A 20,347-nucleotide genomic window follows, 5' to 3' on the forward strand; every position below is an offset into this window, starting at 1 on the left:
GCGACTTGCGTCAATGTTTGCTGGTGGTAGGAATGAAAGGAATAAGCTGAAGTTTTTAAAACGGAGAAGAAAGTGAATGAGGGGCATCTGTGTGTTGCATTCTGAGCTGCGATCCGACTTCAGAGCCATTTCCCTTCCTCTTAGAGAAGTGATACACTTCCTGTGTGGGATTGTAGCCTGGCATAACTACCACGCCTGGTTTTACAGAATTTCACACGGGATTAGAATCCTACTTTGCATCCTCTGCTCAGCAGGCATGCCTTGTAACCCAAGGATTGTTTTCAAGGTCATCCAATTCCTCCCCCCCTCTCTCTTTGAGATTAAGATGGAATGAAACACACCCACTCCCCTCACTTCTGTTGCCTGCTCTCTTTATCCCACTGCACAGAGTTGACTTGGAAAGTTGACGAAAATGGATTAGGAAATGGTTCACGTCCTGCATGTTCCTGGTCTGCATGCAAGCACTGGACCCGTCGGAATCTAGAATTAATCTGCATCTTCTATCCTGCTTCAATGAAGTTTCGATGGTTTCAGGCCACATTCTGAAGGATTCGTGTCCCGTGACCTGGTGATAGCCAAGTGTCAAAGGAAGCTGAGCTTTGAACTGGATTTGGCTAATCACCAAGTGAGTTCAAACCGCTGGACTATCAAGGCTGCTCAGTGTCTGCTGGCGGTGGCCAGTCAGATGCCTCCGGGAGGTTCAGGAGCAGGGCATGATGGGAATATCCATCCCCTCCTGCTAATCCTCAGCATCTGGTGATCAGAGCTTTTGAAACATTGACGTTTTAATGGCTATTGTGGCTAGTAGGCCAGATTCCAGAAGACAAGTTGTGTTTTAGTCTGTCACAAGGCAGACAGCTCTCTGTCTCTCCTTAAGGGGAACGGGCCTAATCCAGTTGACACTAGGCACCTTTTAAGTTCATTGATTTAAGTGGGGGAAAACTAATTAACAACTCTATATGCAGTCTCATGCCAGAATAAGCCACTTTCTCCCCAGTCAGAGGTGCATTTTAAAGTGCTTTAACTTTAGACAGTCTTACCTGGTGGCGCTGGTAATGCATATTATCGCTGTTCACAAGTTACATTTTCATCACAGATTTAACCAGAACGTGTCCAGGTAGTGAGGGAGAAAACACGAACACATGCCTTTCTCAGTTCCTTTGACTTATGCGACTCTGTGACTAAAAGTGAATTTATCCCACAGGTATCTTTCTAGATGTCTTCCTCTAGTGCAGCCACGTCCAACTCCTTAGAGGCTGCAATGTACTCCCAGCATAAAACAACTGGCAGTGATCTACCCATCTTTCTTTTTTTATTTTGAGGGGGTGGTATGCACGCCAACAAGCAGGGGGGTGGCTCCAAACATATTTATTTAGTAAGATTTGTGTACCACTTAATTAAAAAAACCCTCATAAGCGGTTTACACAAAGCGTTATAAAATGCTTGTTTGTTTATTTATATTTTCAATTTATTTTCCCACCAAAAATAAATAAATAAAACTTTACAGATTTTGATGTAGACCATTATCCGTTGACTTTCCATCCCTGCCGTGCTTTCCATATTTACCCTTAAATGCTGCAGATTTCATGTATAACATCCAATACACCCATTTTAACCTGTTTATCTTAATAATTGATGCCGGTGCTCATATTTCAAATCCTGCTCGCGTTATAAAATGCTTGCTTAAAATAGGCAGAATAAAATTACAAATATAGATAAAAATCAGCAGATTTTGAAAACAAATGTGCATGATAAAATTTACACGTCTGGGTGAGCTTACCTAACAAAAAAAAAACCCCGGTGTGAACAGGCATCAAAAATACTACGGATAGTTCGCATCTTACGCTTATTTAACTTACTAGATTGCAGCTTTGAGCAGGGGGAGGAAATAAGTAAATGTCTATTTATTTATTAACACCCATGCATGCATGTATTGTATCTGGTAAGGCTTAGGGAAGGTGGTACTAGGGCTCTGGTAGCATTCCCAGCCGGGGAAGGAGGCGTGAGGGCTGTGGCAGGGTCCTAGAGTCCTCCTTTCCACAGCCAGGCAAGCTCTTACAGGACTTTGGGAAGAAGAATTAAGGGCTCTAGGACCCTGCGGGAGACCTTGCACCTCCTTCAAGGCGGGAAGGATCTGGGATGTTGCCTGAGCCCTTGCACCACCTTCCCAAAGTTGGGTAGGTTGGGGCCCAAGGATATCTGGTGGGCCACAGATTAGCCACCCCAATATAGAACACCATTAGATCGTTCAGAGCATTTTGTCGCTACTATAACTGTAATCCTGACAATATCCCTGCAAGGTAGGCCACTTGTGTTTGCACCTTGCAAAAGTTGCTAGGCTAAGAAAACAGCTGAAAGCTGTCGGATAAGTTTGTTGCTGAGGTGCTGCTTGAAATATGGGACTCCCTGACTCCTTATTATTGCTGCTCTGAACTTGAAATGGAAATCCAGCATTTTCCTGGGCCGTAAGCCTCATGGTATCAACCACAGAGTGGTTAAAGCAAAGCTTGAACGTAACTTCCAGCTGTCTTGTAACTGCCAAATTCAACCTTGAGTTACCTGGGATGTTTCCAGGTTGTTAAGGCGTAACTAAAACTTGTGTGTGTCGTTCGCCATTTACATGCTGCTTTTCACCATTAAAAAATGTTCTCCTTACAGCAGCTTACCAAGCAGCAAGAACCACCCAGTAATAAAAACCATAAGAACATAAGAAGGCGAGGTGTCCTGGATCAGGCCAAAGACCTGCTTGTGATGCCAGCATGTGACATTAAGAGACGTAGTCCTTAGTTTAGTCTCATCATCCCTGACCATTGAGTATGCTGATTGGGGCTGGCAAGAATTAGAGTGACATCTACATTGTACATTTAAAACACTTATACCACTTTAACAGTCAGAAGAAACTGTAGTTCGCCATACACTGAGCTACAATTCCCAGCACCCTTAACTGTAGTTCCCAGGAGAAGCCCTGACTGTTGAAGTGGTATGAGATTGCTTTAAAGTCATGGTCTAGACTCTTTAATTCCTAGTAGCCCAAGTCAGCATCGCCAACGCTCAAGGATGATGGGAGTTGTAGTCTAGCAACACCTGCAGGGCCACAGGTTCCCCATTCCTGTTTTAGGGCTTTGGCAATTGAACTGTGCTTGGAAACCAGGGGATGTGAAACTAAATGTGATCAGAAATCGTTCCAAGCTGCCACTGCATTTGGGATGCCTAGGTTGTTGCTTCAATGCACTGAGAACATAGTTTGAAGGTTCTCTCTCTCTGAAGAGGGACTCTTTGGTGGGTGTTTGCAGATAGGATATATCCTCCTGGTTTGGAAAGGCTTTGCATGGTGTGCGTTGCGAAACTCCCATTGTGCAGGAAGCTTCCGTGCTTGCTGGAAATGTGCTGTTTGGTTAACTTATCCGTGAACAGAACTTGCTCGTCCATGTGAACTGTAGATATAAGGGAGACTACCTATTTGGGGCTGATTTTTTTTCTACATCTATCTATCTAGGGGAGGGGATTGGCTTGCAGAACTCTGTGACATAGATTCTGGACCTGGTCAGTGATTTGAGGCACCCAGACGTTTGCACTGTGTGTGTTTCTTTGGCAAGGAGGGTGGTCTGAATTGAGCAAGTCATGTGAATTTATGTAGCAGGGGAGCAATAAATGTCCTCATCTCCCCAGCCCTATATCATCACATCTCCCTCTTGTGAGCCAAATCCAAGCCGCCTTAAAAAAATATTTAAAAATGCTGGTGTTAATGTTACAATATATTTAGGAGGGGGGAAATGCATGTACTTGAACAAACAATATATCCAAAGGCGAAACAGGAAGGGGAGGGCTCCTCTTGTGGCAAATGCCCCAGTAGGATCCTTCCCCCTCTGTTGTGGGGCAAAGTGTTTGGCATCCATACATGTGTATGAACACTGTTGTTTGGGGGTTTTGAAGGAGTAGTTTTTAATTTGTATGACTGATACGGGTGGTAGTTTTTCATCTTTCAGTTGAATTGGCCAAGAGAGTCCTCAATTAAATGGAGAAAAGTTACGGAGGGCAGTGTTTTTAATAAAAGCGCTTAATGAAACTGCGGATAGAGTTATTGTCTCTTTTCCGACAGGGAGGAAGGAATGCTTCTTCTTAGGTGATGTCTCTAGCTTGTATGCATCGCTGGTTGTAGACTTTCGGTTGTAGACTTGGTTTTTTTTAAAAAAAGTAAGTTTCTTGCTTCAGAATGGTTGCCTTTACTGATAAGCAAAATTTGAGAGATCAATCAGCCGCTCATACAAGTGACCGGTTAAAATTATTTTAATTACTTTTTGAGCCCTTGAAACAGTACACATAATACATGCAATGCACCCAAGTGGATGGAGAATTTTATTATTATTATTATTATTATTATTATTATTATTATTATTATTATTATTTTATTTTAAAGTGTGCCGCTGAATAATCACAGTGCACGTAAGTACTGGTGTGGTGGGGCTCCCCACCTTCAAAAATGGATACCCCAGCGGTTTGGGGTGGGAGAGGAAGCAGCCAGGATAAATGCACCTATATATGTATGCACAGGCCTATGATAGGTGTTTGAGTGTATATGCATGCACATAGAAATTGGGGGGGGGGGCGAGGTGTCGTTTTTTGTGCCATTCGTTTGTGCATTATATCAAAATGCTCCGCTGAGCTGATGGGATGTATTTCTGCCCCTCCACAGCCACACATGAGATGCAGGGATGCAAATGAGCAGTGACAGGGGAGGGGGGCAGCCCCTCTTTCTCTCTGCAGTGAAGCAGAGGAAAGAGGCTGGCTGGCACTCTATGTCTGGCTAGCTGAAAGGGGGGGGGAGCTGAAGGGGGGAGTGGGAAGAGAGAGCGGCTGGGCCTGGCTCCCCCTCCCTCCCTGCACACGGAAGGAAGGAAGGAGATGCCGGAGGTTTGGAGGAGGAGCTGTTGCCGCTGCTCTGGGGCTGGGTAGGATCCGGGGATCAGATGGGGAGACCTTGGGGTGGAGGGGGAAAGGCAGCTTCCAGCGAGGAGGGGGGGGGAGGGGAGGCGGATTGTGGGTAGCAGGAGGTAAGCGGGGTGGGGTGGCTTAGGGACGGGCAACGAAACTGGAGACAGCAGGGAGGCGGGGTGGGGGGTTGGGGAAGACTGGGGCTTGCAGGTTTGGGGGTTAAGGTGGAAGGAGGCGAAGGAAGGAGGGAGCTGGCACTCGGATGAGGAGGTAAAGAGGGGGGGCACGATGTGGAGCTTGTAAGGGGAGGGGTGGCTTGGCTGCCGGGCGGAAGGAACGCCGGGGCTGCAGAAAAATGGTGGGTTCAAGAGGTGCCGGGGTTCACGGCTGGGGGTGGATTTGGGTTTAGGCATGGAGGCTATGTAGGGAGTTCCGTGGGGATGGAAGAGGGTGGGGGGAGGCATGCCGGGTTGCAGCGTGCAGAGAATGGGGTGCGTTAGGGGGCTGGGAAGGCAGAGGTGTGCAGACAGGCGGAGGGCAAGGCTTTGGGGGGAGGATGGATAAGCCCAGGCTGGGTGGAGGGAGGATGTTGGGGCAGGTGGGTGCAAATGGATGGAGGAGAAACAACCGCCAGGTGGGCTGGAGGGAGAAGAAGGGGCCCTGGTGTGAGGCTAGCAAGGCAGGGGGGAGAGAAGGAAGTGTTGAGAGGCCAGGGGATTCAGTTCAGAGGTGTGCAGGGGTCCAAAATTGGGTTTGTTGGCAGATGCGAAGTGATGGGAGAAAGCCCTTGAAATAACTAGAGGGGTGTGAGGAGGATAGGAAGTGGGGTACAAGGATGCTCCCCTCCAAGAAAAAGGGTGTGCAGGGGGGAAAGGGGATGGATGTTGTTTTAGTGGGGGCTGTTTAAATCCGTAAAACAGCCAAGGAAAGCAGGGGGAGTGGAAATTCATAGTTTCAAGTTAAAAGACCCACTTGTTCCGTTTTGTTTTTTCTCTTGAGGCTGTTTTTGGTCCGGGTGTCTTGACTGGAAGGGTCAGGGGTGGTTGCTGCTGGACTAGAACTCCCTTCACCCTGATTCTGATGGGAGTTGGAGTCTGTCAGCATCTAGAGGGCCAGAGTTTAGCTACACCTGACCTAGGGCATGAACAAGGGAACACAGAAAAGAGTACTTCCTCCCGACAATGACTTGCTAACTTTCAGGTGTTGTGCATCCTCAGATTTCCTTCTTGCCTTTCTCCCCACCCCCTTACAAGACCGCTTCTTTGGTTTTTTGATAATATGCAAATTAAATTAAATCAGCTCATTGGTCGGTTGAAAGGCAGAAGATACACCTTAGCCGACTGGTCAATTGACATTCCTATCTTTTAGAGCAGGATCTCAAACTGTGTCTCTCCAAAGGTGGTCAGTCTCCAGGCTCCCATCAGCCTCAGCGGGCATGGCTGATTCTCAGGGTTCATGGAGGTTTTCCCACCTCTGGAGGGCACTATGGCACCCACCTGTGTTGAAGGGCACCCATAGGTGATGTGGTCTCTGTCTGGATTTTCCAGGACAAGCAACTCTTGTGTCCTTGGAATTAAGGAGTAAGGTGAAAAGATTCCAAAATTGCAGAGAATCTAACAAGCACCTGTCCAATGCATTCTGGCTAATTAAAAATAAAACAAAACCCAACCCTACTGGTTAAAGATCAGATATGCAGAAACACATTTTGGCTTTGAGTTTAACCCTGGAATAGCCTGCTATGCACAGAAGCAACCACAACTTCTTTGCTTTATTTTTGCATCCTCCTCCTCACCAGAAATTGTGCCACTAGCGGACCATCATCCACCAGTTGCTTCAGAAGCAATTTTTAAAGAGGCATCTCATTTTGCCAGGCCCATAAGATGGGGCCCTGTTGTTGCTAAATTTTTATTTCTATAATCCTGTTTTAATGAAACTCTTATTTGGGCTTTTTTTTTTTAAAAAAAAGTTGTATTGTGTTTGTTTAATTAATTTCTATACCGCCCTTCATCCAAGTATCACAGGACAGTTTGGAATATACCTTAATGTTGCATTTTTTTTGCATCTGGCTTAGGGATTTTTAGAATAGATGGTGCTTTTTGGCAATCCTTGTAAGGGAAAATCTGTAGATAATATTTCCCTGGAAGTAGCTATGTTTCTGCAGCTGTCGTCAGGCTCATCCACACTTGTTCTAAGAACAGGAACACATTCTCTCCATAAGGAGGCTGGTGCAAAGCTGACTCAAGGTCCTGTTCTCATTTCCCTGGAGGGGGTGTGGTTACTTTGGCAAGAGGTATAGACATCCCTGGAGAGGCAAATTTCTCCTCCACTAACTGTTCGGGGTAGAGAGTGCATTGTTGCTAACTATTAATAATGATTTTAAGAGAAGAACCTGTTAATTGTCCTTCCTCACACAATCTTTTCTCCTAGGACCCATTCATATGTCAGAAATAACATAAGCATGGTTTTGGGGGTGGGGGAATTGCTGGTCTTTGCACTTTAGAACATACAGTGGTACCTCTGGTTATGAATGGAATCGGGTCTGGAGGTCCATTTATAACCGGAAATCACTCATAACATGAGGTGCGCTTTCACTAATGGTGTCTCCCTCTGCGCGTACGCTTCTGGTGTGTGATTTCCATTTGCATCCTGGGGCAAAGTTCGCAGCCAGGATCAGCTACTTCTGGGTTAGCGGACCTGGTAACCTGGAGCGTGCGCAACCAGAGGCGTTCACAACAAGAGGTACCACTGTACATTTATTTAACAACATTTATATACCACTTGATTGCAGTAAAACCTCTAAAGCTTTTTGCAAGAAATATTAAAACCACCACTGAAAGTTTAAAACCAATTAACATTGTCGGTAACCTAGAAAAAGATCAGAACCCTTTGACATTCACACATCCAGATAGGTTTGCATAAATGAAAATGTTTTTCAATGGGTGCCAAAAAGAGTTCAGCAAAGGCATCTTGCCTGATGTCCACAGGTGGGGAGTTCCAAAGTTCAGGTGCTGCCACACGAAAAGATCAATTTCTTACAACTGCAGAACGAGTGGCACCTGTAGCAGTGCTAATTTTGCAGATGGATGTGGTGGAAGAGGGCACATGGGGGGCAGAGCGTGCATTTTTTCATTGCCTTCCCGTGCAAAAGAATTCTCTGCACATGAAAAGATATAATGGGCTGTTGGGAGACTGTGAGACCTTTAGTTCCTAGACCTGCTAGCGATTTTTCCATGCTTCACTTTGTTATTCTGGGAGAACACTTACAGAAGAGTGTGCTTTGGTTTTTACAAAGGACAAGGACAGCTGATAAAATTATTTAATTATTTGATATAACAACAACAACAACAGGAAATTGCTTTATATTGAGTCAAAAAATTGGTTCCTCTATCTCAGCGCTGTTTCCACTGACTGGCAGCTCTGCAGTATTTCAAAGAGGAGTGTTTTCCCAGGCTTACCTGAGGAGGCTGCAGATTGGACCTGCTGCACCAATGAGCTACACCTTTTCCCCTAAGGGCACTCTAGGCAGCGCTTTCTATCCTGGAAGACATTATTCCAAAATTCTTCTCTGCCCTTCGTTGCGCTTGGATGCTTGAAATGAATTCTTTATTTCTGTTCTGCATTGGGTGATTCGTTATTATTTTTGAAAAATCGTGTGTCGCATATTCTCAGTGCCAATTAGGCAGGAATCCCATTATGAACATGGCTCTGTTTGGAGGGCATTGTGTTGACGTGTAGCCCTGAAAGCCTTCAGGTGACTGCTAAATGACGATGCTTGCTGTAGATTTCCAAGCCTTTCTGGGTTTGGTGATCCCAAATGAGAAGCCACTGCATAAACTGAGTAAGTGACACCCCCCCCCCCATCCACTCTAGGAAACTGGAGGCCATAGCTCTATGGTGGAGCACATCATTTGAATGCAAGAAGATGCATGGGTCAATCTGGTATCTCCAGACTAATGATATGGACTCAGCTGCTACTTCTGTGGGCTAAACCAGGGTCCTGTGGTCCTCCAGATGTTCTTGGGACTCCCAACTTCTATGGACCAGTGTCCAAGGAGTCATAGCCCAGCATCACCTGGTGGGCCACAGGTTCCTCAACCCTGCTCTAGGGAGTCACTGCCAGAAGTGGGCTTAAGAGCAAAGCTCTTGAGTCCTTTTTGTGTAAGCACTTCCTATGGTACTCTGTAATTCTTTCTGAAGAATTTCCTGCACTGTTCTCAGCAATGGGTTGTTAGTTTCTCTAGTTAGATCAGCGCTGGGAAACCTGTGGTCCTGTAGATGCAGCTCCCATTGCTCCTCACTGTTGACCAGGTTGGCTGGGACTGATGGCAGTTTGAGTTCAGCAACGCCTGGGGGGCCACAGGTCCCTTGCCCATGGCTTAGATCAGGGGTCAGCAAACTTACTGAACCTCGGGCCGGTGTCTCCAGTGCCGATCGCGTGGAGGGTGGGGGAGCGTGTTCCATATGCGTGCGCACGCTCTATTTCTGGCACACTTCCGGGTCAGAGGAGCACCGGAAATAGCTTGTGCTCATGTGCAATGGGCCTCCCCCCTCCCCGGATGTGCACCGGAAATAACGCTTGTGCATGCGCAAAGAATATTTGCACATGCGCACAAGCTATTTCCAGTGCTCCTCCGACCCAGAAGTGGGCAGCCGCGCAGCACCGGTAAGAGTGGGCGGCGGGGGTTGCCGGAGGCCGGATAAATGAGTCCCCTTAGTTTGGGGACCCCGGCTTAGATCCTTACGCAGGTTCTCCACCATTTAAAATGTTTCAGGCTTGTCGCCCAACTAAGTCCGACTCGGAGGAGACCCAATGAAATGAATGAATTTAAGTTAGTCATATCTATTAACTTCAGTAGGGCTGGCATTGCACCCAATATGCTTAATTTGAGCTGTTGGCTCATTTACACATGCTCTCAGTGCTGCCGCTTGATGCCTCAATCTTTCCCAAATAAAGAGCCCAGATATGCTCTAGCAAAAATGAGTGGGTGGTAATGGAATGCCTTGAAGATGGTGCCTGTTGATAGACAGGAGAAGCCGTTGAGTTGCACCTCAGATGATTGAAAGTCTGTAGCCGCCTTCTGGGGGTCTGTTATTTGAATTGGAAACGGTCACTCTCCCGTGTTCGTTAAATCATCTGCATATCTTATTAAAAATGAGTTTCAAGTAAATGGGAACATAGGAAGCTACCTTATTCCAACTGCTAGCTATGTTCTGCCTCCCTAGTTAGAGGCAGCAATGTTCTGAAGACCAGTTGCTGGAAACCACAGGAGGGGAGAGTGATGTTGTGCTCTTGAACTCAGGTCCTGCTTCCAGGCTTCCCATTGGCGTATCTGCTTGGTCACTGTGAGAACAGGATGCTGGGCTAGACGGGCTGTTGGCCTGATCCAACAGGCTCGTCTGTTCCCACTTCTAGCCCAGTATTGTGTCCACGAACTGGCAGTGGCTTTCTGGGGCTTCAAACAGGGGCCTTCCTACTGGGAGAAAGCAGAAATTGAACATGGGACCTTCTGCATGTAAAGCTGGGGACCATTTGAGCCCTGGGATTCTAGAAGGTCATTGTTTGTTCCACAGGATATTCCTAAGGAGGGCAGTGCTCAGATGTGGCCCATGCAAACGCTTGGCTTATCCCCTCTCTATGCATGCCTGGTGGTTTTAAGAGTTGGATTTTCCTGGTTTTTTGCTCCTTTCTAAATGAATTAACCAGATACTTCCAGTTCCTAGGAATTTTCGAACTTGGAAGAGGAGATGGGAAGAGCGATTGGCGGGCTTGGGGGGCATAGAGAGGTGTGTGCTTCTACTGATGGGTGCTACTGAAATGTAATCTGATAGAGCTGTTGTGTGTTTAATGTGTGGTGGGGCGGGGAGAGAGAACAAAGCAGAGAGGTTCTGGGACTGGAACAGGTGTAAAAAGCTGTATTTTGTTAGTGGCCTTTGGGCATTCTAGGATATTGAAATCTGCTGTGTTGCTTCTTACTTAAAGCCCTACACTTTCCTCCTTTCCAGCCAGCTCTAGACCGCCTTCTTCTTGCTTCATGAGGCTCAACCCCACCTGATTGTGACCCTTGGACCGCTGCAGTTGGGGAGGGGCCCCTCCGGACAGCCCCCTCCCTCAGCCAGCAGCCGAACCTCTCTCTTCTGCCATGGCTGACCCCATAATGGACCTCTTCGATGACCCCAACCTCTTCGGCCTGGACTCATTGACGGATGAGAGCTTCAGCCAGGGGGCCCCAGACCCCATTGAGGAGGCCCTGGGGCTGCCAGGCGGTGCCTTGGACTCCCTGGCAGGGGGCGCCAAAGAGCAGCCAGCCCCTGCACAGCTGGAGCCTCCCCAGCCGCAGGCCCTGCCCCTCTCGGACGCGCAGCCCGAGGCTGTGCCTGAACTGCCGCAGCAGGATCAGCCGGGGCTCCTGCAGGCCCCTCAGGACCAGGAAGTCCTCAGCCAGGGCAACCCCTTCATGGGCGTCTCCTCTGCCACCACCACGACAGTTGCAGTGCCGTCTTCATCTGCCGGAGGGCAGCAAGGCGCCACTGTCACGGCGGCCCCACCTGCCGCCCCGAAGATTGTCATCTTGAAGGCGCCGGCAGGTAGCTCAGTGACGGGGGCCCACGTGGCCCAGATCCAAGCCCAGCCCATCGGGGCCGCCAACGGGGGCAAAGTGACATTCGCCAAGGTGCTGACAGGCACCCCACTGCGGCCGGGGGTCTCCATCGTCTCGGGCAATGCGGTGCTGGCCACCAAAGTGTCCCCTGGAGCGGGGGCCCCAGCCACACTCCACCGCCTGGTGCAGCCTGGCCGGCCCGTCAAGCAGCTGGTGCTCCAGCCCATTAAGAGCCAGCCAGGGGGCAGCACTGGAGCCACGCCCCTCAAGCCTGCCGTCACTCTGACCTCTACTCCAGCACAGGTGAGCAAGCAGAAAGCGGTCAGGTGTGTTGGGACGGCCGGCTCGGGTGGGATACTGATCCAGGCAGCATGGCGGGGTTAGACTAGGACATGGGAGACCAGGGTTTGAATCCCCACTCTGCCACGAAGCCCCCTGGGTGACCTTGGGCCAGTTCCCACCTCTCATCTTAACCCAGTGTTTTTCAAACTCTGGCCTCCAGCTGTTGTTGGACTACAACTCCCATCATCCCTAGCTAGCGGGACCAGTGTTCACGGATGATGGGGGTTGTGGTCCAACAACAGAGGGAACTGCTACCCTTGAGAGAGGTTCCCCTGAGAGAGGAGCTGTTCAAACAGCACCACACGATATTGACCGATGATGGAACAATACAAGGCAGCTCCTTTATATAATTATTCTGGATATCTTGTCTCTTAGGCTAGGGGTCACCAGGAATTCAGGAGCCTCTAGGCCAGGTGTGGGGAACATAGGAATCTGCCTTATACTGAGAATTGAACAGTGGGTCCATCTAGTGGGTAGGGCTGAATCTTTCCATCTTCGTATATAACAATCTTTCCACTGTAATGGTATATCGGAGTAACCTTCCTTAATTGGGAGTGGCAGCTTCTTAATGCATTAGGTGCTGAGATATTTTTCCGGCTCTTGAATCCCCTTTTCCTCCCTACAGGGAGAGTCGAAACGCATCACCTTGGTCCTCCAGCAGCCCCCGGCGGGTGGAGGCGCCCCAGGGCAGCGCCACGTGGTTCTGGGCAGCCTGCCGGGCAAGATTGTACTCCAGGGCAACCAGTTGGCGGCCCTGAGCCAGGCCAAGGGCGCGCCAGGGCAGCCAGCCAAGGTGGTCACCATCCAGCTCCAAGTTCAGCAGCCCGGACAGCAGCAACTTGGCGGCCAGCCTGGGACCCAGAAGATCCAGCTTCTGCAGCAGCCCCCACCCACCTCCTCCGGCCAGCAAGGGACGTTGGGTGTGTCCTCCGTACAGCAAGCCCAGGTGGTGAGCGGTTCGGGGCAGAGAGTGACAGTTCCCCTCAAAGTCGTGTTGCAGCCGCAGGTAAGGGCAGCGTTTCTGCCACGCTCAGTCTGCTTTGGGGGTGTCTTTGTATACGACAGCTATAGCGCGCCTAGTGAAAATCATGATGGGCGGTGCAGGGGCCTCAATTCCCTTGGGAGTGCTGGGGTGTGGAGCTCTGGTCATGTTAGCAGAGCCACAATCCAACTCCCTGGGAATCTCTGCCTTAGCTTGGAAAAAAAAAGGAAGAGGCAATTTTCTAGCTCTCATGATAGTTTTGGAAATGTGTGGACAATGTTTGCAGAGATCTCCAAATCCAGAGCGTTAACTGAATAAGACATGCTTTGTCACAGCTTGGCCGTTCATCTGCCCTGGCTGCAACAAAGCATGTCTCTCTCGCATCGGTCTCGACAGCCACAGCAGGCACTGAAACCTTCTAACAGTTTGACCTCATCCCCAAAGGTTGCACCCCTCCATTGTCTCCAGAGACAGACGTATGCCACCAACTGAATGAGGGGCCACTGCATTCTGGTGAACGGCAAAACCAGAATAAACTGCATGCAGCGACAAAATTGTGGGGGAAACGCTGTTGCAGTTTTGCAATTCATACGTGATGCGGAACTGAACATGGACTTGTTTTGTGTGGAAATGGGATTCCCTGCCTGCCAGATTGTAGTTGCTTTAGCACGGAGATCATGAGTAATAAATCATGGAAACAACAGAAGCAGGTAGATAACGGAAAGTGATTGTAGGTAGCATTTACCTACCCCTGGCATTAAAAAAAATAAAACCACCTAGGTTTTCTTAATTTTTTTTTAAGAAAACTGGTACACACCAAACTTGCTATTTGCCTCCAAAAGCCTTTGGGGCATAAGTGTGTTCAGTTTTTAAATTAATAATTTTTAAAGTGCTGGAGTATGTCTTAATGAAATTGTTTTTCGTTGGCTACCTTTACTCAACTTTTTTTATCGTGCTGTATTTTTTTTAAAGAATGCTTTTTGTTAAGCCACCTTGAGCTCTGCTGTGGGGGATATGGAGACACAATATTCCAGTTTTGGTCTGACCAATGCTGCCTAAGCAGCACTATGTCTTTCTTTGATGCCACCTAGAATAGCACTAGCTTTTTTTGCTGCTGCATCACCCTGTTGACTCCTGTTAAGCTTGTGGTCTATTACGACCCCTTAGATCCTTTTCACCTGTACTACTGGCAAGCCAGGTGTCCTCCATCCTATATTTGCTCATCTGGTTATTCATGCCTAAGTGTGGAACCTTACATTTGTCCCTGTTGAAATTCATTTTGTTAGCTTGAAGGTCGTATTGAATCCTGTTGTTCATATGCTGCTGAAATCCACCTAGCAACTGATAGGTGGAAAACCTAAGGAACGTTTTTGGACTTCAACTCCCATCAGTCCCAGTCAGCAAAGGAATTGCTGAGGGATGATGGGACTTGTGGTAGCAGTAGTAGTTATTCATTTTTCTACACCACGCATCTGACACGGGTTACTCCAGCCACTCTGGGCAGCTTCCAACAGAATATACAAAAATACAGCAGAACGTCTGACTTTCAAAGTTTCCTGAGACAGGGCTGCCTTCAGGTGTCTACGAAAGGTTGTATTGTATACAGTGGCAGCTCGGTTTACAAACTTAATCTGTTCTGGAAGTTCGTTCTTAAACCAAAATCGTTCTTAAACTGAGGCGCGCTTTCCCTAATGAGGCCTTCCACCGTTCAGGTTCCGTTCTTAGACCAAGGTAAAGTTCGCAAACCAGGACACTACTTCAGTTTTGCGGAGTTCGTAAACCGAATCGTTTTTAAACAGGACTGTTCTTAAACCGAGGTACCACTGTAATGATTTACATCTTTGACATCTGACAGGAGGGCGGGTGCCACTACCAAGAAGGCCCTCTGCCTGGTTCCCTTCAACTTCACTTCTCGCAGTGAGGGAACCACCAGAAGGCCCTCGGAGCTGGACCTCAGTGTCAGGGCTGAATGATGGGAGACGCTCCTCCAGTGTTACAGGGCCAAAGCCATTATTGAATATCTGGAAGCTTGCAGGTTCCCCATCCTTATTGTAGGATATGCTGGTCCTTTGTTAGTGCAGTTTTTGTCAGCCTGGCCTTCTGCCCGGACCAGGGTGCTGTTGCCTGGATGTAATGTGCACATGTTTTTGTAACACTTCCCCACCCCGCCCGCAGGCCAGCTCATCGCAAGGCAGCTCCTCTGGGCTCTCCGTTGTGAAGGTGCTGAGCAGTAGCGAGGTGGCCGCCCTCCCCTCCTCCAGTGGGACGGCGCGGAGCAGCTCGGACGAATCCCGCAAGCTGGAGCACCAGAAGAAGCAGGAGAAGGCCAACCGGATTGTGGCGGAGGCCATCGCCCGGGCTCGGGCCCGGGGCGAGCAGAACATCCCCCGCGTGCTGAACGAGGATGAGCTTCCCAGCGTGCGCCCCGAGGAGACGGGAGAGCGCAAGCGTCGCCGGAAAGGCGGAGGCGACCGCGTCCCCAAGGAAGAGCGGCCGCGCAAGGGCAGGGGCCAGGGGGGATCGGGGAAGAGCAAAGGAAGAGGGAAGCCCAGGTGAGAAAGGAGATAGGGCAGGATCCTCCGTTCCGCCTCCCTTTCCCTCTAGAGGTGAGCCTGTTTCTCATTCATTCTCTCTCTCTCCTTCTTCGCAGCACCATCACGCCAGTCGTAGGGAAGAAGCGGAAACGGAACGCTTCCTCGGACAACTCGGACGCTGAGGTCATGCCAGCGCAGTCCCCCCGCGAGGAGGAGGAGAGCAGCGTGCAGGTGAGGCCGGGCAGGGAGCATGTCTGGGGGAAGTGATGTATTGGTGTGCATGAGGAACAGGTCTGGTTTTATTGAGGCTTAGCATCCCGAGTTACTCAACATTCCCATCACACTCCGTAATCTTTCCAGCACCCCTGCACAGGAGGCTGGCATTAATTGTTTGCAAAATTATTGCAAAGGTCAAGTCTTCCTGGCTTGACTTCTCGATCCCCCATGCTTCTTGGGTTGAGTTGTGAGAAGGCATAGACCAATGGTAGCCCATGTGGTGCCCTTCAGATGTTGGGGACTTCAGCTCCCATCACCCCAGACTATTGATTATGCTAGCTGAGGCTCATGGAGTTGGAGGCCACCATGTTGTTTACCCCTGGATTATACCGTACTTGCAGCATTTAAAAGGGTTTGCATAGTTGTTTCTTTATCATTCCATGTTTTTGGCTCCAAATAAGTTCAAACGCTCAACCCAGACCTCGCCTATATGTATTACACAGAAAATTAAGGTTTGTTTTTAAATGTAGAAAGCTGGTGTGATTTTTTTAATCTGTTTAAAATCTATTATTTTAACTTCAAAAGTTTAAAACATAGTGTTTTTAATTTATCTTATTGAGAATGTTTTTGTTTTTTTCATATCTGTAAACCACTTTGAGGGTTTTGTTTTGTTTTTAACAACCAACCAGTGTATACATTTAATGAGATAAATAAGTAAAATAAATTTGTAGTGTTCTTCCTAAGTTTCAGTAAAAATTAGTTATCACAAAGTGAATGTTTGTCTTAACCCCAGCTGCGTTCTCTCAGCTCTGGAATCTTTTGTTTTGTGAAAGCGGGGACTGTTTTGTCTTCAGCTCTCACAAACAAGGTCATCCACAGAGCTCCATCCTCCATACAGGGGTACCTTGGTTCTCAAACTTAATCCGTTCCGGAAATCCGTTCCAAAACCAAAGCCGCTTTCCCACAGAAAGTAATGGAAAACGGATTAATCCGTTCCAGACTTTTAAAAGCAACCCCTAAAACAGCAATTTAGCATGAATTTTACTATCTAACGAGACCATTGATCCATAAAATGAAAGCAATAATCAATGTACTGCAGTCACAGAATCAATCAATTGCTGAACTGGGCTCCACACAGTCACTAAAATCAAAACAAAAAAGCCGCAAAAACAAAAACACAAAATAAATAACAAAAACACAGACCTCAGCATAACACCCAAAATGGAAGTGTGACACTCAAATCTGAAGCGTAACACTCAAAACGGAGCATGTTTGGCTTCCAAAAAAAGTTTGCAACCCAGAACACTTACTTCCAGGCTTGCAGTGTTTGGGTTCCAAGTTGTTTGAGTACCAAGGCGTTTGAGAACCAAGGTACCACTGTATTGATGTGCTCTTTATTTCTCTGCAGAAGCGGCGCTCGAACCGTCAGGTGAAGCGGAAGAAATACACCGAGGACCTGGACATCAAGATCACGGATGACGAGGACGACGAGGAGCTGGATGTGACGGGGCCCGTCAAGGCCGAGCAGCCGCCAGCCCCCGAACCACCTGCTCCGGAGCCGATTCCCGAGGGGGAGACGCTGCCTTCCATGCAGTTTTTTGTGGTGAGGCCTCTTGTCTGGTCCTCTCCTTCCCAGACCAGCTTCTTTTCAGGGTGGCTTCGTTGGGCTTCCCCATCCTTGCTGTGGAATAAGCTTATATACTGGTTCGTATATACCACCCGGTGCTATACCAGCTGCACTGGCTCCCGGTGGAGTACAGGATCAGGTTTAAGGTGCTGGTTTTAACCTTTAAAGCCCTATACGGCCTAGGACCCTCGTACCTACGCGACCGCCTCTCCTGGTATGTCCCACAGAGAAACTTACGGTCTTCAAATAAAAACATCTTGAAGGTCCCAGGCCACAGAGAGGTTGGGCTGGCCTCAACTAGAGCAGGGCTTTTTCGGCTGTGGCTCCGATCTGGTGGAACACTCTGTCACAAAAGACTAGGGCCCTGCGGGACTTGACATCTTTCTGCAGGGCCTGCAAGACACAGCTGTTCCACCAGGCCTTTGGCCAGGGCACAGCCTGACTCCCTCCCTCGGCAATCTTCGCGGAGCTCTGGCCCAGTGGTTGCCAGTGGTTTGATTTGAATGAATTTTATAATGGATGATTTTAGAGTGTTGTGTTGTGTTGTGTTGTGTTGTACTGTTGTACTGTTTTATTGTTGTTAGCTGCCCTGAGCCCGGCTTCGGCTGGGGAGGGCGGGATATAAATAAAATTTATTATTATTATTATTATTATTATTATTATTATTATTATTATTATTCGTGTAGTGGAGCTCCATCAGTGACGATTAGCTGTGCTTGTTAAGTAGAGCCTCCATGTTCAGAAGCAGTGTGCCTCTTATCAGGTGCCAAGGGGGCAAATCAATGATGGAGGATTGTTCCTGCTTGGCAGGCTCCCCAGAGGTTTCTGGTTAACCGCTACCGGAAATAGGATGCAAGGTCAGATAGCCCATCAAGGCTGCCTTTCTCTTCCTTATTTAATTGCCTCTCTCTATCCTTTCTGTTCCAAAGGAAAACCCCAGTGAGGAAGACGCTGCTATAGTGGACAAAGTTCTATCCATGCGGGTAGTGAAGAAGGAGGTGAGAACATTTAATCGGCTACAGGGGAGTGAGAAGAGATGAGCTTCCTGCAGCATGCTAGCTCCTACCCTTTTTTATTATGATTCCCCTATAGAGACTTGTTCTTCCAGTTTACACAACACCGCAGCTCTCTAAGGCAATAGTGCCGCCTTTTGGCAGTATTGTTTCAAAACAGACTTGGCGTTACCCCGTGAAGACTAGCTGCATAGTTAACTCCATTGTGTACCCCAGTGCTTTTTTATCTGTTTATAGCAGTGGTGCTATAAACACCACTTTATACAAACACTGTTTATAGGAGGGACGCGGGTGGCACTGTGGGCTAAACCACAGAGCCTAGGACTTGCCGATCAGAAGGTTGGCGGTTCGAATCCCCGCAATGGGGTAAGCTCCCGTTGCTTGGTCCCTGCTCCTGCCAACCTAGCAGTTCGAAAGCACGAAGTGCAAGTAGATAAATAGGTACCACTCCGGCGGGAAGGTAAACGGCGTTTCCGTGCGCTGCTCTGGTTCGCCAGAAGCGGCTTAGTCATGCTGGCCACATGACTTGGAAGCTGTACGCCAGCTCCCTCGGCCAATAAAGCGAGATGAGCACCGCAACCCCAGAGTCGGTCATGACTGGACCTAATGGTCAGGGGTCCCTTTATCTTTACCTTATAGCAGTGGTAGAGAAGCAAATCCAGCCCTCCCTGGAGCTTGGCATCAAGTAGTTCATACTTCAGCAGACAATCTGGGAATACACGCAAAGGGTACTCCTAATGCTTCCTTTGCAGCTGCGGCTTGAAATCAGAGCAAAGACTCCTGCCAAAAAGCAGGGTTTGCCCTTAGCTGATCACAAGCCCTGCTTTCTGCAGGGATCAGTTCTACTTGCGGAGTGCGAAGATGTGCTGAATGCAGGGCTCACGTTCTGTAAAGCAATCGAAAGTGCAGTTATGAGGCTCCTGGTCATTCCTTCGTGGACACAACCTTACCTGCCCCGCGCCTCATGACCCATGGCTCAGGTGTAGGCCAAGCAGGAGAAAATGGTCTCATGGGCCAAATTAAGCCTCTGGGTTGAAGGTTCCTCATCCTTGGCTTATAGTAGAACCACTTCAAGTGGTAAAGCGAAAGAATGGTATTGGGGTGGGGGAAGAGCACTCCATGAGAAATCAGCTGACAAAGCTTGAGGATGGGGGTAATTTTGTATGTATATATTTGTATGTGATCGTTTGTGAGCCCAGACGCATCAGAGGCTGATAGCCAGAGGCAACATTTTGCGCATCATTTCTGTTCCGTGCGCATTTCCTTCCTTCTACCCTCCACAAAACCAGTGCCGGGTTTATTTATAAGCTAACCAAGCTATAGCATAGGGCTCTGTTCTCTTGGGGGCCCCCCAAAAAATTAAGGAAAAAAATCTGGATGTACATTTCCAAAATATAAGATAAAAACCAAATAAATAAAACTTAATACCGCAACAGTGTTTTGTGTTGTGTAGGCTCCTGTGAGGTAAGTAATGGGCCCCGCCTGCTAGCCTGCTCCCTAAAATATCACTGGTTTGCTCATTTCTATATATAGGGTGGCTACATTCTGCATGGATTGGTTGCATGGGAACATGTGCAAAGGGCTTTAAATACCTATTAAGGTCAGGCTTCCTCAACCTCAGCCCTCCAGATGTTTTGAGACCACAATTCCCATCATCCTTGACCACTGGTCCTGCTAGCTAGGGATCATGGGAGTTGTAGGCCAAAAACACCTGGAGGGCCGAGGTTGAGGAAGCCTGTATTAGGTCCATAACTTCCCGTATAGCATATATTCAACACAAAAAAACAGTGGCAATTTGTTGTTGACAAAGGACAGCTGGACATATAAAGGGCCCCATTATCGTCAGTAGCTTAGGGCCTCATCAAACCTAAATCCAACCCTGCCACAACTATTACATCCCTGTTTCCTTTTCTTTGGCTCTCTGATTTCACTTTCCACCCTCTCCCGTTTACAGCTTCCTACCGGACAGTTTACAGAAGCGGAAGAATTCTTCGTGAAATACAAGAACTAGTGAGTAGGACGTGGCTTCTTGTGAGGGCCTGTGCTGTAGCAGCTAGAGTGCTGCACTAGTACCTGGGAGATCAGGGGTCAAAGCCCCACTC

The 20,347-nt window shown here is 48.4% G+C and overlaps 1 protein-coding gene across 5 annotated transcripts in view; it reads left to right on the forward strand.

Moving 5' to 3' along the window:
* The window catches only part of CHD8 (chromodomain helicase DNA binding protein 8), a 65,657-nt gene that overhangs the window by 6,174 nt on the left and 39,136 nt on the right, over nucleotides 1-20,347 (forward strand). For all 5 annotated transcript variants that reach the window (XM_083581346.1, XM_083581350.1, XM_083581347.1 and 2 more), the window contains 7 exons: nucleotides 10,936-11,834; nucleotides 12,499-12,879; nucleotides 15,031-15,407; nucleotides 15,506-15,620; nucleotides 17,014-17,208; nucleotides 18,162-18,230; nucleotides 20,200-20,255. In XM_083581346.1, coding sequence (XP_083437472.1) covers nucleotides 11,073-11,834; nucleotides 12,499-12,879; nucleotides 15,031-15,407; nucleotides 15,506-15,620; nucleotides 17,014-17,208; nucleotides 18,162-18,230; nucleotides 20,200-20,255 — 1,955 coding nt within the window. In that variant the 5' untranslated portion in view covers nucleotides 10,936-11,072. The remainder of the gene's footprint in view (nucleotides 1-10,935; nucleotides 11,835-12,498; nucleotides 12,880-15,030; nucleotides 15,408-15,505; nucleotides 15,621-17,013; nucleotides 17,209-18,161; nucleotides 18,231-20,199; nucleotides 20,256-20,347) is intronic.

This window comes from Podarcis filfolensis (assembly GCF_964270895.1).
Source record: "Podarcis filfolensis genome assembly, chromosome: 13".
Classification (NCBI taxonomy): Eukaryota; Metazoa; Chordata; class Lepidosauria; order Squamata; family Lacertidae; genus Podarcis; species Podarcis filfolensis.